Source organism: Pelophylax lessonae, assembly GCF_965119305.1.
Source record: "Pelophylax lessonae genome assembly, chromosome: 3".
Lineage (NCBI taxonomy): Eukaryota > Metazoa > Chordata > Amphibia > Anura > Ranidae > Pelophylax > Pelophylax lessonae.
The window spans coordinates 190721766-190736548 of NC_138770.1; the positions used below are offsets into that span (position 1 = coordinate 190721766).

Consider the following 14783-nt stretch of genomic DNA (forward strand, 5'->3'; position numbering starts at 1 on the left):
TTCTCTCTTGAAGTTTGCTAGTCATTATTTAGAATGTTTAGATACAGGAATACATACATATATATACAATTACGTGAGAGAGAGAGAAATATATATTTAGGGAAACAATTGAAACACACCTTTTGGGATTTGAGAAGTGAGATTGTGACGATTGACCAGATATGTAAGCCAACAATCTGACTCATCACTCATGAACATCCCTAAATTTGGCGTGGCAATTATATCAGGCGTTCTTATGTGCATTTTGGCTGGCGTTTTCACAGGCGTTTTGACATGCATTTTTTGGGCAGGCATTGTTATATGAAATCACCTACAAAAGCCCCAAAAACAGACCACAAACACGTACATGTGAACGTAGCCCGTTTGGGGGCGTTTGAGGGGGATTTGTCCAGCTCAAGGATCAGCTCCCAAAACAGGCAAAAAATCCAATCCTATTCAGTTCAATGGCCCCTGTTCCCATGTGAGCATTTTGACGGCATGAGGAAAACACCCAACGCTCACTGAGAAATAGCACAATGATTAGGGAGTCTGCCTTCCTGCTGTAGGTTTGTAAGTTCGAATCCGGAAGGTGCCCTCTGTATGGGCAACACTTGGATATCTCCAATCCTCCAAATGTTGACATCATTAATTTTGTTCATGTTTGAAAAAGGCATGTGTATCAGCAAACTTTTAATCCAAAGACATGAACAAAATACAAAAGATGCCCCATAAAGTCAATATGTAGCAATATTGTGAGCTAAAGCTCTATTTGTTTGTTGGGCATACTTTGCTAATTAGCCAAGTATAAGGGATATATATATATATACCTTCAGTTAAATGTGTAGTAAAATGGTAACACTTGGCCATACCCATATGGAAGAAAAGGTAGTATTTGCAATATATTTCTAAAAACATTCTTTGGAAACACATAAAATATTGTCAAAATTGTGACATTTCCTTGATATGTGTGAAATGCTAATAATCTTTCTTTGAAATATGTTTTACATCTATTTTTTTTCTATCTGACGACCAATTCCCCAATGTAATATTTTGTGGGTTTTTTCAGAGAATGTGGAGGTTCTATATAAACACTGTAGATTTGACTGCTATGATTTCGGAGTTAGCAGGAAAGGTGTATGGAATGTGATGGTGTTTACTAAAGGATCCCTTGTTGGAAGTGTGCATGTTTTTCCAATTCCGCCGGTTTTTGCCATTTTCTATGGGCGAGACAGCGGATTTGCAAGCGGTATTCAAAAAAAAATTGACCCAAAATCGCGCTGGCGAAATTTTTTGAGCCAATTTGACGTTGCGCATGCGCACATTCGCGAGTTCGCAGCTCGCGGCTGGAGGAGCTGTTTAACCTTTCCACACTTTCGCAGATATCTCTCTTTCTAAGTCAGTTTTTGAGATTTTTTAAACGCAAGTCATCTCCAAATTGACTTCCACACCTTCCACAGTGATTTGGGATTTTTGGGGGTACAGGGGAAAATTTGGCTAAACTTTAGTCGAGCTTTTAGCTGGCGTGGTTTTAAGTCGCGCTCTGACCATATTGCATCTTAATGAATCTCACACTAGGCGCTATTTTCCGCCCGCCGTTCTTTGAATGCCAATTTCAGACTTAAATAATCGCCGCTTCGCAAAATCACGCCGAAACGCCAATTCGCCGTACTATGAATCAGGCCCTATAAGTTAGTAATCACAAGCACTTTGTGTGTTTTTTTTTTTTAATAATTTGCCACAATCAGACATTTATCATATGATTATCAGATTAATATTTTTATTAAGATCAGAGATTAGATGTTCATACAATCTTCTGTTTCTACAAGACATAATGCTTATCTTTATTAATCAATACGATACATATAAAATGTCCTGAGCATTAGTAATGGTGTGCTACTAGGGTTAGATTTCACATTATATAGGTTAGACCCATAAGAAGAAATGAGGGCTACACTAAACTCAAAGTATCCAGTCATTAAGTTCCCACACAGTGTCTGTTCACCATGAAGCAGTGTTTTTCAACCTTTTTTTCCAGTCAAGGCACCATTTAAAATTCTGCACAATCTTGAGACACCCTGTTAAAAAAATAAGGCACTAAACTACTAGTTTTACATAACACAGCAACATCCACACATGAAGAACACCCAATACTAGGGATGATCTATTCTTCAAAAGCAAATACACCTTTGTACGCTGGTACTGACTAGTATTTTGAAGTTTCTCTTTTCCTTAAGTTTATTCCCCTCACACAGCTAATGTGACCGCAGTGCTGATGGAGAGTTGCAGGGGAGGGGCAAACAGGGATGCTGTGCATGCACCCAAAGTCCTACTTATCAACCGATGACATCATTGGTTGTTACAATGCCAGCCACTAGAAGGTTGTAATAGTGCACAATGAAAACCTAGGGCCTGGTGTACCATAAAGGGCAGGCTTGAATGCACTTTGTGGGCATTTTGCCAAGGCACCCCTGAAGACACCTGAAGGCACTTTTTGGGTAGACTTCTGTAGGGTAAATGATCCTCCGGCCTATTAGATCTAGGTCCCTGAGTTTTCTAACACTAATCTGTCACTGTGTCAGGGACTTTATCATTGCAGATATCAGTGGTGAGAAAGAGACTACATATTAAGTGGAACTGGGAACAGTTACAATTACCAAATGGTATAAGAAGCCAATAGGTGTCTCATCCCACCAGCTTGTGTCCATAACATACCAGTGTTTGGTAGATTTACACTTGAATGACAAGTGTGCATCAGCCAGTTAATGGCACGGTTACATTTCTTTCTACATCTAACAAAAGCACTTGGATTGAAATTGAAATGCAACTAGTGTTCAATAGCTGAAAATTAAATCTTTCTTTAGCAGGCAGTCAGGAACTTTTATTCATAGATTAAAGCCACAGTCTAGCATAAAATGCACAGGCAGTTGTGTTTTGGCTTGGCTATTGTATTATTCAGGGCTTGGAATACATGCAGGTTTGACATCCATATGTCATCAGATATTGCATTGATCTAAATCTAATTTCTCATTTTAAATATTCAGCTTTTATTAAAATAATACCTGTTGATCCCACCAAGAAAGTCCTTCTTTAGGTTCTTTCTATTATAGTGCATTTGAGTTCTGTTCCTGTCACACCTATCCTAGTTGAGAATATGCTGTATATACAGGGTATGGTCAACCATTGCCCTTATTACAAAGCCAGTCCTAATCAATTATGTATAGCCAACTTAGGAGCAAGTGCATAAAGACAAGAATTGTTCAAAAGAGGATGGAGGAGATGCTAAAAAAGGATATACTGTATATATTTAAAAAAAATTAAAATAACATTTTTTTTATGTAAAACAAAAAAAAAAAAAAACCAAGGTAACTGTTTATAATACAAGGTGCTTTTACAAAGTAAATGTCATCCAGTTAGGGTTGGAGTGAAGTAACTAGCTACCACAGTAATAAACAACCATATGGAAAGGTCAATAAATGAAAGTTTACCCGACCCAAGGCTATGGACTTTAAACTATATCTGGATATATTCTCAGCAAGCAGTAAACAAGCTTTAGAAAAAGCCACCCCTTAGCTTAGTTTAAAAAAAAAATGCTTTATGTTTACATTAGAGGACCAGCAGTCTGCCAAGATTCTGTACCCATAGAAAAGTACCTGTGTTGTGAAATTTGAAAATTAATTTATTCACAGTGCTAATAGATAAGAGATACAGAGATTAATAAGAGCTTGCTTACGCACTTTGGATTCCAGAACCGGTTTTTCTTTTTGTGTTTTCTTTTTTTATTTTGCACACATGTATTTAAAATCATTTAAGGCCTGAAGATTACTTAAAACTTCCAAAACTTCAAACATTTTGTGAAAGCAGAGACCCTGGAGAATAAAATAATTGTGGTTTCAATTTTCTATGTGTAGCAAGATTCCCAGCCATTGTGCTGGATGTGGGTCTGCCAGGGTTACCGCTAGCAACAACAGCACCTTTAAGCATGTTCTCCAAGTGTGAGCACTGAGACAGAAAACAGTCTAGCATCTTTGGGTTTTGTATTTATTTAGGAACTTGGATGGGAGAAGGGAATGAGTGGGATACTCCTCTGGCTCAACTATTCACAAGTTAAGGGGACAACTGAGAAAAATGCCTATGGACGCTGATTTGATGCTTGCTATCCATTAACTCCGAACTGACTTCTCACTCCCCGTTGGCACAAAGTCCATTGTACTGCTGTCTTTAGCCCTCCTGGCTGAGGTAGCTACTTGTAAGCACTGCTGCAACTCTTAACACTTCAGGGCCCACACTAGCACCCTCTCTCACAGACTTCTCTTCAGGGCTTAGGCTCTGGCACCCCCTTCTCTAAGCCCTCTCTCCCAGTTGACTGGCTCCTGGATCCCTCTGACCTTCTGGAGTGGTCCCCTATCCTAGGCAGACCCCTGGGCAGTTTACAGTACTCACGACACTGCTTTCCTGGAAACTCCTGCCCCAGCAGCTCCACTTGGTCCTCAGCACTCTGGATCCCTTTCTGCAGTTCAGCTCAACCTTCTGTCCTCTAGGCTGACCGCCAAGGACACCTTTCCTCACACTGACAGGAGGAGAGACAGCTGTCACCCCCCTCCTGGGACTCTGCTTACCGCCAAAGACACCATGTCATGTGCTCCCCTCAGATTTATATCCCCTCCCAGAATGCATTGCGGCATACTTAGCCCTCTGGGATAGATACAAGCCCTGGTGTGCTATTGTGCTATTGGTCAGGTTTCCTCCACTGTCCAATGAGAGCCCCCATTGGACACAGTGGGGAGACTTCCCTCAGCTCAACAGGCACACCGGGGAACACATGACAGCCTGCTGAACAATCAATCCCCATCTGATAAGCAGACAAGGCCAAATAAATGCTTTTCCTAGCACCCACCTAGGAAGGTGCTATGTCACTTGATATTAGCACAGTGATTTATCAAGCTCAAAATTTCAGTAAATATACAATAAAGTTAATTTTAGGGCACACATAAAAAATATTGTACAAATGCGCACAATATAATACAAAAACGTTTTGTTATAATATAAAAAAATGAGGTTCTGCTAAATAAATAGATACCCAATATGTTCAAGCCGTGAAACAGCAACTAACTTAAAGCGGACCATCATTCATTTTTTCATCTTTACATCTATTAAATCTTCTGCCCTTGTTGTTTTAACTTTGGATAGTAAAATTTGTTTTTTTTTCTACCAGTAAATACCTTATACAGCCCACCTCCTCTTTCTTGTTGGTTAATTAGCCTAGACTAATGGCATCATGCACAGCTCTCACTCTCTTGAGAGTTTGCCAGCAAGAGAGGAGGGGTGAGTCATAGGAGAGCCAATGAGAGCTGAAGAGCTGGAGGGGGCTGGATGAGGGTGCAGATAACAGGAGACTGCAAAGATCCATGAATAGTCATCAAGAGAGGAGAAATGTGCAGGCAAGCAGTGGTGTGAGTGTGTCTGTATATACGTGTATGCGTGTGTGTGTGTACCTGTATATATGTGTGTGTCTGTATATATGTGTGTGTCTTAATATGTGTGTATGTGTGCATGTGTCTATGTAAATCCAGGAAGTGAACAGTCAGAGCTTCAGCTGCCCACAGTTAAAATGGCTGCAGCCAGACTTAGTGGGGGAGATTTCTGCAGCATATTTGGCAAATACAGAATCCCAGTATATATAAAATATTATGCACACAGTAATGCCACAGTAATAATAAACAACCATATGGAAAGGTCAATAAATGAAAGTGTACCTGACCCAAGACTATGGACTTTAAACTATATCTGGATATATTCTCAGCAAGCAGTAAACAAGCTTTAGAAAAAGGCACCCCTTAGCTTAGTTTAAAAAAAAAACTGCTTTATGTTTACATTAGAGGACCAGCAGTCTGCCAATATTCTGTACCCATAGAAAAGTACCTGTGTTGTGAAATTTGAAAATTAATTTATTCACAGTGCTAATAGATAAGAGATACAGAGATTAATGAGAGCTTGCTTACGCACTTTGGATTCCAGTACCGTTTTTTCTTTTTGTGTTTTCTTTTTTTATTTTGCACACATGTATTTAAAATCATTTAAGGCCTGAAGATTACTTAAAACTTCCAAAATTTCAAACATTTTGTGAAAGCAGAGACCCTGGAGAATAAAATAATTGTGGTTTCAATTTTCTATGTGTAGCAAGATTCCCAGCCATTGTGCTGGATGTGGGTCTGCCAGGGTTACCGCTAGCAACAACAGCACATTTAAGCATGTTCTCCAAGTGTGAGCACTGAGACAGAAAACAGTATAGCATCTTTGGGTTTTGTATTTATTTAGGAACTTGGATGGGAGAAGGGAATGAGTGGAATACACCTCTGGCTCAACTATTCACAAGTTAAGGGGACAACTGAGAAAAATGCCTATGGACGCTGATTTGACGCTTGCTATCCATTAACTCCGAACTGACTTCTCACTCCCCGTTGGCACAAAGTCCATTGTACTGCTGTCTTTAGCCCTCCTGGCTGAGGTAGCTACTTGTAAGCACTGCTGCAACTCTTAACACTTCAGGGCCCACACTAGCACCCTCTCTCACAGACTTCTCTTCAGGGCTTAGGCTCTGGCACCCCCTTCTCTAAGCCCTCTCTCCCAGTTGACTGGCTCTTGGATCCCTCTGACCTTCTGGAGTGGTCCCCTATCCTAGGCAGACCCCTGGGCAGTTTACAGTACTCACGACACTGCTTTCCTGGAAACTCCTGCCCCAGCAGCTCCACTTGGTCCTCAGCACTCTGGATCCCTTTCTGCAGTTCAGCTCAACCTTCTGTCCTCTAGGCTGACCGCCAAGGACACCTTTCCTCACACTGACAGGAGGAGAGACAGCTGTCACCCCCCTCCTGGGACTCTGCTTACCGCCAAAGACACCATGTCATGTGCTCCCCTCAGATTTATATCCCCTCCCAGAATGCATTGCGGCATACTTAGCCCTCTGGGATAGATACAAGCCCTGGTGTGCTATTGTGCTATTGGTCAGGTTTCCTCCACTGTCCAATGAGAGCCCCCATTGGACACAGTGGGGAGACTCCCCTCAGCTCAACAGGCACACCGGGGAACACATGACAGCCTGCTGAACAATCAATCCCCATCTGATAAGCAGACAAGGCCAAATAAATGCTTTTCCTAGCACCCACCTAGGAAGGTGCTATGTCACTTGATATTAGCACAGTGATTTATCAAGCTCAAAATTTCAGTAAATATACAATAAAGTTAATTTTAGGGCACACATACAAAATATTGTACAAATGCGTACAATATAATACAAAAACGTTTTGTTATAATATAAAAAAATGAGGTTCTGCTAAATAAATAGATACCCAATATGTTCAAGCCGTGAAACAGCAACTAACTTAAAGCGGACCATCATTCATTTTTTCATCTTTACATCTATTAAATCTTCTGCCCTTGTTGTTTTAACTTTGGATAGTAAAATTTGTTTTTTTTTTTCTACCAGTAAATACCTTACACAGCCCACCTCCTCTTTCTTGTTGGTTAATTAGCCTAGACTAATGGCATCATGCACAGTTCTCACTCTCGTGAGAGTTTGCCAGCAAGAGAGGAGGGGTGAGTCATAGGAGAGCCAATGAGAGCTGAAGAGTTCGAGGGGGCTGGATGAGGGTGCAGATAACAGGAGACTGCAGAGATCCATGAATAGTCATCAAGAGAGGAGAAATGTGCAGGCAAGCAGTGGTGTGAGTGTGTCTGTATATACGTGTATGCGTGTGTGTGTGTACCTGTATATATGTGTGTGTCTGTATATATGTGTGTATCTTAATATGTGTGCATGTGTGCATGTGTCTATGTAAATCCAGGAAGTGAACAGTCAGAGCTTCAGCTGCCCACAGTTTAAATGGCTGCAGCCAGACTTAGTGGGGGAGATTTCTGCAGCATATTTGGCAAATACAGAATCCCAGTATATATAAAATATTATGCAAAGTGGTTGGAGGGAAGCTTCAGAATGGCAAATATTTTTTTATTACAAATTATGTGAGCAGACTGCAGTTCCTCTTTAAGTACCCTAAAATTTTCATAGACAAATTGTATATGTATATATAGTTTTAACTTATTTTAACACTAAACTAGAGTTGGGCGAACGCTTTGGACCAAGCAAAAGTTCAGCCCGAAAATGCCTGTTCGCCCGTGTGTTCACTTATTTTGACACGAAGTGTAGAGTGTTAGTGTAGTGTTAGTAAAAAAAATCTATTTAAATGTAATTTTCTTTCTATATAAATGTCAGTTTTTCTGTAGCAGGTTCTTTACATGGTACAGATGCCCCACTTTACAGGCAGACTAAGGGGATCCCCCAGGCACTATATTCAAAGTAATTTTTCATTTTTATTGTTTTACTTTAGGCATCATTAAAATCACTGCTCCTTTAAAAACAATATTTTTTAAAGTTTTTTTTGCATTGGTACATGTTTCCCAGGGCAGTACCCGAGCCCCTATACACTTTTTATGGCCAATAACTTGCATATAAGTCTTCAAAATCAGGGCTTTTGATTTTTCAAGTTCGGGTCCCTTAGACTTCAATAGGGTTTGCAGTTCTGGTATGTTCTAAACAGGGGGGTTTTCAGCCCACCTCTACGCTAAACGTTATTTTTTTACAGAATAAAAATTCCTCCATATGATACTATTTGGTTTTGTTCTCTTTAATGAGACATCAGGAAACTCTTCAACCTTCAATTACTAAACCAGGAAGTGATTTAATACATGTTACTTCCAGGTAGGTACTAGGTAGGGGAGATCAGTGCACAAACATTTTCTGTTCTAGCCAGCAGCACCCACCATGGGGCTCCAAGGCCCAAAGGTGGGAGTGGTAAATGTACTGGGGGTGCACTTCCACCTGACAGTTGACTTGTCTAATTTGTACAGACTGTGTAACCCCCCCCCCCCCCCACTACAGCAAAAGGGTTAAAGTGCTTTAACTACTTGTTGAAAATAATAATAATAATGTATTTTGATTCTAACTTTTTACACTAATGCGCAAAGAAAGCACAAATAATTTTGGTCTTTTTTTTCAGATAAATTGGAACTTTGTGAGAACTCTGAAGAATTTTTAGTAAACCATTTGTCATCGCATTAATAGAGATACAGAAGAGAGATACATTGTGGTTGTTTCTTTGGGAAGCACAACTTAGTTCAGCATATTTGAAAGAAATAAGAGTAAACAAGGATCTTGTTAAATACCCTACCCAAGTGGCATTTTCTTTTTTTCTTGGTGTTGGAGTCTTGTAAGGATGAATTGCTCTGTTACAGTTGATAATCTGGATTCACCTCTAAATGTTTTTAGCCTTATTACCTATATACTCCTTTTTTTCTTTGGTGCCACATTCAACATCATTGCCCTCTGGATTTTTTGTTGTAGAATGCGAAAATGGACAGAAACCACTATTTTTCTGATGAACCTGATGGTTGCTGATATCTTGATTGTATTAACCTTTCCATTCAGAATCTATACTTTCTTATATGGATGGAAGCTCGGCACCGGATTGTGCAAAACACTAATAACCTTCTACTTTGTGAACACTTATGTGAGCATTTTCACAATCTCAGCCATTGCCTTTGGTCGATACTTGGCAATAAATAATCCACTGAAGTATAAAGGCTTTATGTCCCCCATGAAAGCCTCTATTGGATGCTGTTTCTTTTGGACCCTATGCATTGTTATTGGCATACTGAGGATCCTTTATCCAGAAAAGACAGAAAATTCAAACACTTGTTTCATAAAGGCGAACACACAACCCAGTAAAATTAACCTAGTTTTTGCAGGGATTGGGTTCTTTCTCCCCTTGATATTTATCTGCTTTTGTTTTGGAAGAGTCATGAAAAACCTATGTGTCAAAGCACCAATGAACCCCAAAGAGCGGCGTGCTCTCAGGAAAGCTATGAACATTACTTCCTCTAATTTTATGATTTTTGTGGTCTGTTTCCTGCCAATCCATGTGGGATACATAGTACGCTATGTTGCTGAAAGCAACCATGCTCCTTGTCATAGTCTTAAATTAATAAGTGTCTTCATGAATGTGGTAACAATTATTGCTAATGCTAATTGTGTTCTGGACACCATATGTTATTACTTTGCAGCCACTGAATTCCGAAATGCTCTCTATAAACAAATACAAATTTCTCCAAAGTGCAGCTCCTTTTGTTTTTGCAAATGAGCTCATGAATGGGGTCCTTATATAAAACTGGTCATTTATATTATATATAACTACCTGAACTATGGTCTGAGGTCCAGAAGTTACAAAAGATAAAAAGGTTACTTTTTAAGTAAAATCAAGTCATAAATGTGATTTAAAAAATGTTGTCCTACAGTAAGTTTGTTTACCAATATAAAGCTTACAAAAAAGTTGTATGCCCAATGTACATTTTATTCAAATCAGTATTTATTAAAGAGGCAGAGTATGCATACAAATACAGATTGTATAATTTGACATACAGAATACACAACAGTTGGCCATTCAGATGTTTGTTAAAGGCTGACAGAACCATCAGAAAATGTGTTACATAAAAGTATCAGCTTATTAACTCCATGAAGATAAAACACCATTATACAGTATATCCAATGTGCCTCTATAGGTTTTATATTGTAAAAAGAACAGAGAATAGAGAGAAGAAAAGTAGGAAACTTAGTGGCTGCAGCTATCTGCACACAGCTGTCAATCCCTTCTGCGGGAATCAGTGGATTCCTGCAGCTGGGATCCGCAGCATGGCTAAATGCTCGAGTTAATAATGCCCGGTGCCTTACTACAGTGAGGGAAAAAAGTATTTGATTCCCCATTGATTTTGTACATTTGCCCACTGAGAAAGAAATGATCAGTCTATAATTTTGATGGTAGGTTTATTTTAACAGTGAGAGACAGAATAACAAAAAAAAATCCAGAAAAACACATTTTAAAAAATGTTATAAATTGATTTGCATTTTAATGAGTTAAATACGTTTTTGACCCCTTCACAAAAGGAGACTTAGTACTTGGTGGCAAAATCCTTGTTGGCAATCACAGAGGTAAGACATTTCTTGTAGTTGGCCACCAGGTTTGCACACATTTTAGGAGGGATTTTGTCCCACTCCTCACTGCAGAACTTCTCCAAGTCATTAGGGTTTTGAGGCTGACATTTGGTAACTCGACCCTTCAGCTCCCTCCACATATTTTTTATAGGATTAAGGTCTGAAGAATGGCTAGGCCACTCCAGGCTCCAAATGTGCTTCTTCTTGAGCCACTCCTTCATTGCCTTGGCTGTGTGTTTTGGGTCATTGTCATGCTGAAACCATTTTCAATGCTCTGGCTAAGGGAAGGAGGTTCTCACCCAAGATTTGACGGTACATGACCCCAATCTTCGTCTCTTTGATGCAGTGAAGTTGTTCTGTCCCCTTAGCATAAAAACACCCCCAAAGCATAATGTTTCCACCCCCATGTTTGACGATGGGGATGGTGTTTTTGGGGTCATAGGCAGCAATCCTCCTCCTCCAAACACAGCGAGTTGAGTTGATGCCAATTAGGCCAATTTTGGTCTTATCTGACATCAACACTTTCACCCAGTTCTCACCCAGTTGAATCATTCAGATGTTTATTAGCAAACTTCAGACGGGCCTGTACATGTGCTTTCTTGAGCAAGGGGACCTTGCGGGCGCTGCAGGAATTTCAGTCCTTCATGGTGTAGTATGTTACCAATTGCTTTCTTGGTGACTATGGTCCCAGCTGCCTTGAGATCATTGACAAGATTCTCACGTGTAGTTTTGGGTTGATTCCTCACTGTTCTCATAAGCATTAATACTCCATGAGGTGAGATCTTGCAAGGAGACCCAGACTTCCATTGGTGAATAATCGCACCAACTGTTGACACCGTCCCACCAAGCTGCTTGGCAATGGTCTTGTAGCCCATTCCAGCCTTGTGTAGGTCTACAATTTTGTCCCTGACATCCTTGGACAGCTCTTTGGTCTTGGCCATGTTGGAGAGATTGGAATCTGATTGCTTGATTGATTGCTTCTGTGGACAGGTGTCTTTTATACAGGTAACAATCTGAGATTAGAAGCACTTTCTTTAAGAGATTGCTCCTAATCTCAGCTCATTACCTGTATAGAAGACACCTGGAAGCCAGAAATCTTGTTTATTGATAGGGGATCAAATACTTATTTCACTCATTAAAATGCAAATCAATTCATAACATTTTTTCTGAAATGTTCCTTGATCTCCCTTTTGCTTTAATTTTAAATGGAAGAAATGCATAGTTTTCATTCATTATAAATGGTGTAAGCATACTGACAGTAACACTGAGAATGTGATTTACTTACTCATGTAAAAACTGGATATGTTTCTGGTGTTTATTACAGACAATGTATATGTTGTATATGGATACATATTGTATTTCAGAAGCTGTAATATTAATTGCTTAATTTTGATTCTAAAATATTAAAACTATTGGAAAGAATAACATTGCTTTTGTTAGTAGACTCCCCCTTCCACAAGACTAAGGCAAAATGTTGCCTTAGGTTGGGAGCTGATTTGTTTTCTGCATTCAGTGTATGTATAAGCTCTAAAAGAGGTTTTAGTAACAATTATGTAGGAATATTTTAATGACATAATCTTGAATATTTTAATGTTAAGAGATTATTAGAAGAACGGAGATTTAAAAATGAACCCTTTTATGATGTAATTTACTATGACGAAACGCATTGGGTGCTGCAACAGAAGGAAACATAATTTGGAGTACTGTATATGAAAGCCATAACACTTGCTGGTTTTGACTCTCTTGTTGATGCAAGGAGTCAAAACTTTCTGTTGAATGTGGTGTGATGTCTGTGTAACGGGTCTTTTGGAGTGCGCACACAATGGAGTACACCCTGTCCCCGTCTTTGTGTTTGGAGCACTTTAGTAAAGGAGTGGGAGTGTCACCCGAATAGCACAATGTGGATTTGATTACAGTGTAAAGGTAGCACTAATACCCATAGGGTAGGTGGAGATTTTTTTATGTTTCTTTAGTTGTTTTTACACAGCATAATGGAAGCATCCTGAGTTTTTTTAATCTTTTTTCATTTATTATTTCATCACTGTTTTTTAGTTACTTTTTCATCATTTGTTTGACATTAACATATCTATAGCGTTGGTTAATATTTCTTTTTAAACATAGACATAGTCCAGTGTTGTTACTATCAGGATGGGAGTACAAAGCAATTATGTGTAGCTGATATTAAAGTAAGTACGCAAAGACAAGAAGCAGCTAAAAGAGGCCAGAGAAAATCAACAGTACAAAAATGCAAAAAAAAAAAAAAGGAAGTAGTTAAGAAAAAAATAAACTTGACAGTTGTTTTGATACACAGCGATTTAGCAAACAAAATGTCATCCAGTTAGGGTTTACATCTACTTTAAAGGGTAATTTCACCTTTCTAAAAGAACAATAAATGCACATTTTTGTAGGTAAAAAAAATGTGCACTTATTATTTTATAGCAGTCTGTAAAACATTGCACCCGTGATCAGCAGATCGTGGGTGCAATCTCAGGCTCCTGCAGACTGTCAGTGTAGCTGTCTGCCTGTACCTTGTACAGGCAGGCAGTTACTGAATAACAGGAAGAATCAATGTACTACTAGAGCGCTCACCAATGCCCCGGTAGTTCATTGAGAACTACAAGCTGCAAAGGCTGTCGGTACTTGTAGCTCATTCATTCATAGAACTCTGTGAATGAAGGAATGACACAGCTATGTAGACTGAGCCCTGCATGGCCAGAAATCTCAGGCTTCTGCAGATCTCTCAGGCTTCTGCAGGTAGGGGCAGACAGTAGCTGTACAAGCACGCAGGTGCTGAATGACAGGAAGAATCAACTACTAGAGCACTCACCAATGCCCCGGTAGTTCATTTAACTACAAGCTGTCAGCTAAAAAAAGGCTGTCGGTACTTGTAGCTCTTTCATTCACAGAACTCTGTGAATGAAGGAATGAGACAGCTATGTAGATGGAGCCCTGCACAGCCACATTCATTTCAAATTGTGACAGAGGGTGCAGAGAGAAGATCCCTGGCTCACTGTCACAATTAGAAGGGGGATAGGGGAGAAGATGCAAGACCAGGAAAATGTCACATGCTCCACCCTAAAAATCAAACTTATCCTTTAAACTATATTTGTCAACTTCAATCTTTTTAGAGACTTGTGCAAGGAATCAGACTCTTTCTTTCATTTCCAAATCTCTACTGCAAAAAAGAAAAAAAAAAGATAATTGGAATCTGACTGGTTTAGCAAAACAAGCATTTTTTTCAGAAGTGTGAAGAAATAGCTGGTTGTTAAGCAGCAGGCGAGAACCTTGCGTCCTTAACAACCATGAGTAATCATCTGTCAGTGGGCTTCCCCACTGACCGATGAATGTAAAGAAAATAATGCCATATGCAATAGAAAAAAAAAAATGGCATAGGGCCCCTCCCCAATCCATACCAGGCCCTTTACATCTGGTATGGATTTTAAGGGGAGCACCACATCAAAATTAAACAAATAAAACGGCATGGGATCCTCCCTAAGATCCATACCAGACCCTTATCTGAGCATGCAGCCCGGTAGGTCAGGAGGGGGGGGGGAGCGAGCGAGCGCCCCCCCCCCCCCCCATCGAACCATACCAAACCACATGCCCTCAAAATGGGGGGGTGGGTGCTTTAGGGCAGGGGGGGCTTTGCCCTCCCCACCTTAAAACACCATGTCCCCATGTTGATAGGGACAAGGGCCTCTCCCTGACAACCCTGGGCTGTGGTTGTCAGGGTCTGCGGGCAAGGGGCTTATCAGAATCTGGAAGC

At 39.9% G+C, this 14783-nt stretch overlaps 1 protein-coding gene across 1 annotated transcript; it reads left to right on the forward strand.

Moving 5' to 3' along the window:
• Window positions 1-9111: 9111 nt before the first annotated feature.
• On the forward strand, window positions 9112-10205 carry LOC309549065 (G-protein coupled receptor 35-like). The gene has a single exon (XM_082249036.1). It carries the CDS (start codon window positions 9246-9248, stop codon window positions 10167-10169), a length of 924 nt encoding a protein of 307 aa, XP_082105162.1. The 5' UTR covers window positions 9112-9245; the 3' UTR covers window positions 10170-10205.
• The last annotated feature ends 4578 nt before the right edge of the window (window positions 10206-14783 follow it).

What these genes read in the sequence shown, in the direction of transcription:
- LOC309549065 (XM_082249036.1), top strand. Translation starts at nt 9,246, where the DNA reads ATGAATTGCTCTGTTACAGTTGATAATCTGGATTCACCTCTAAATGTT.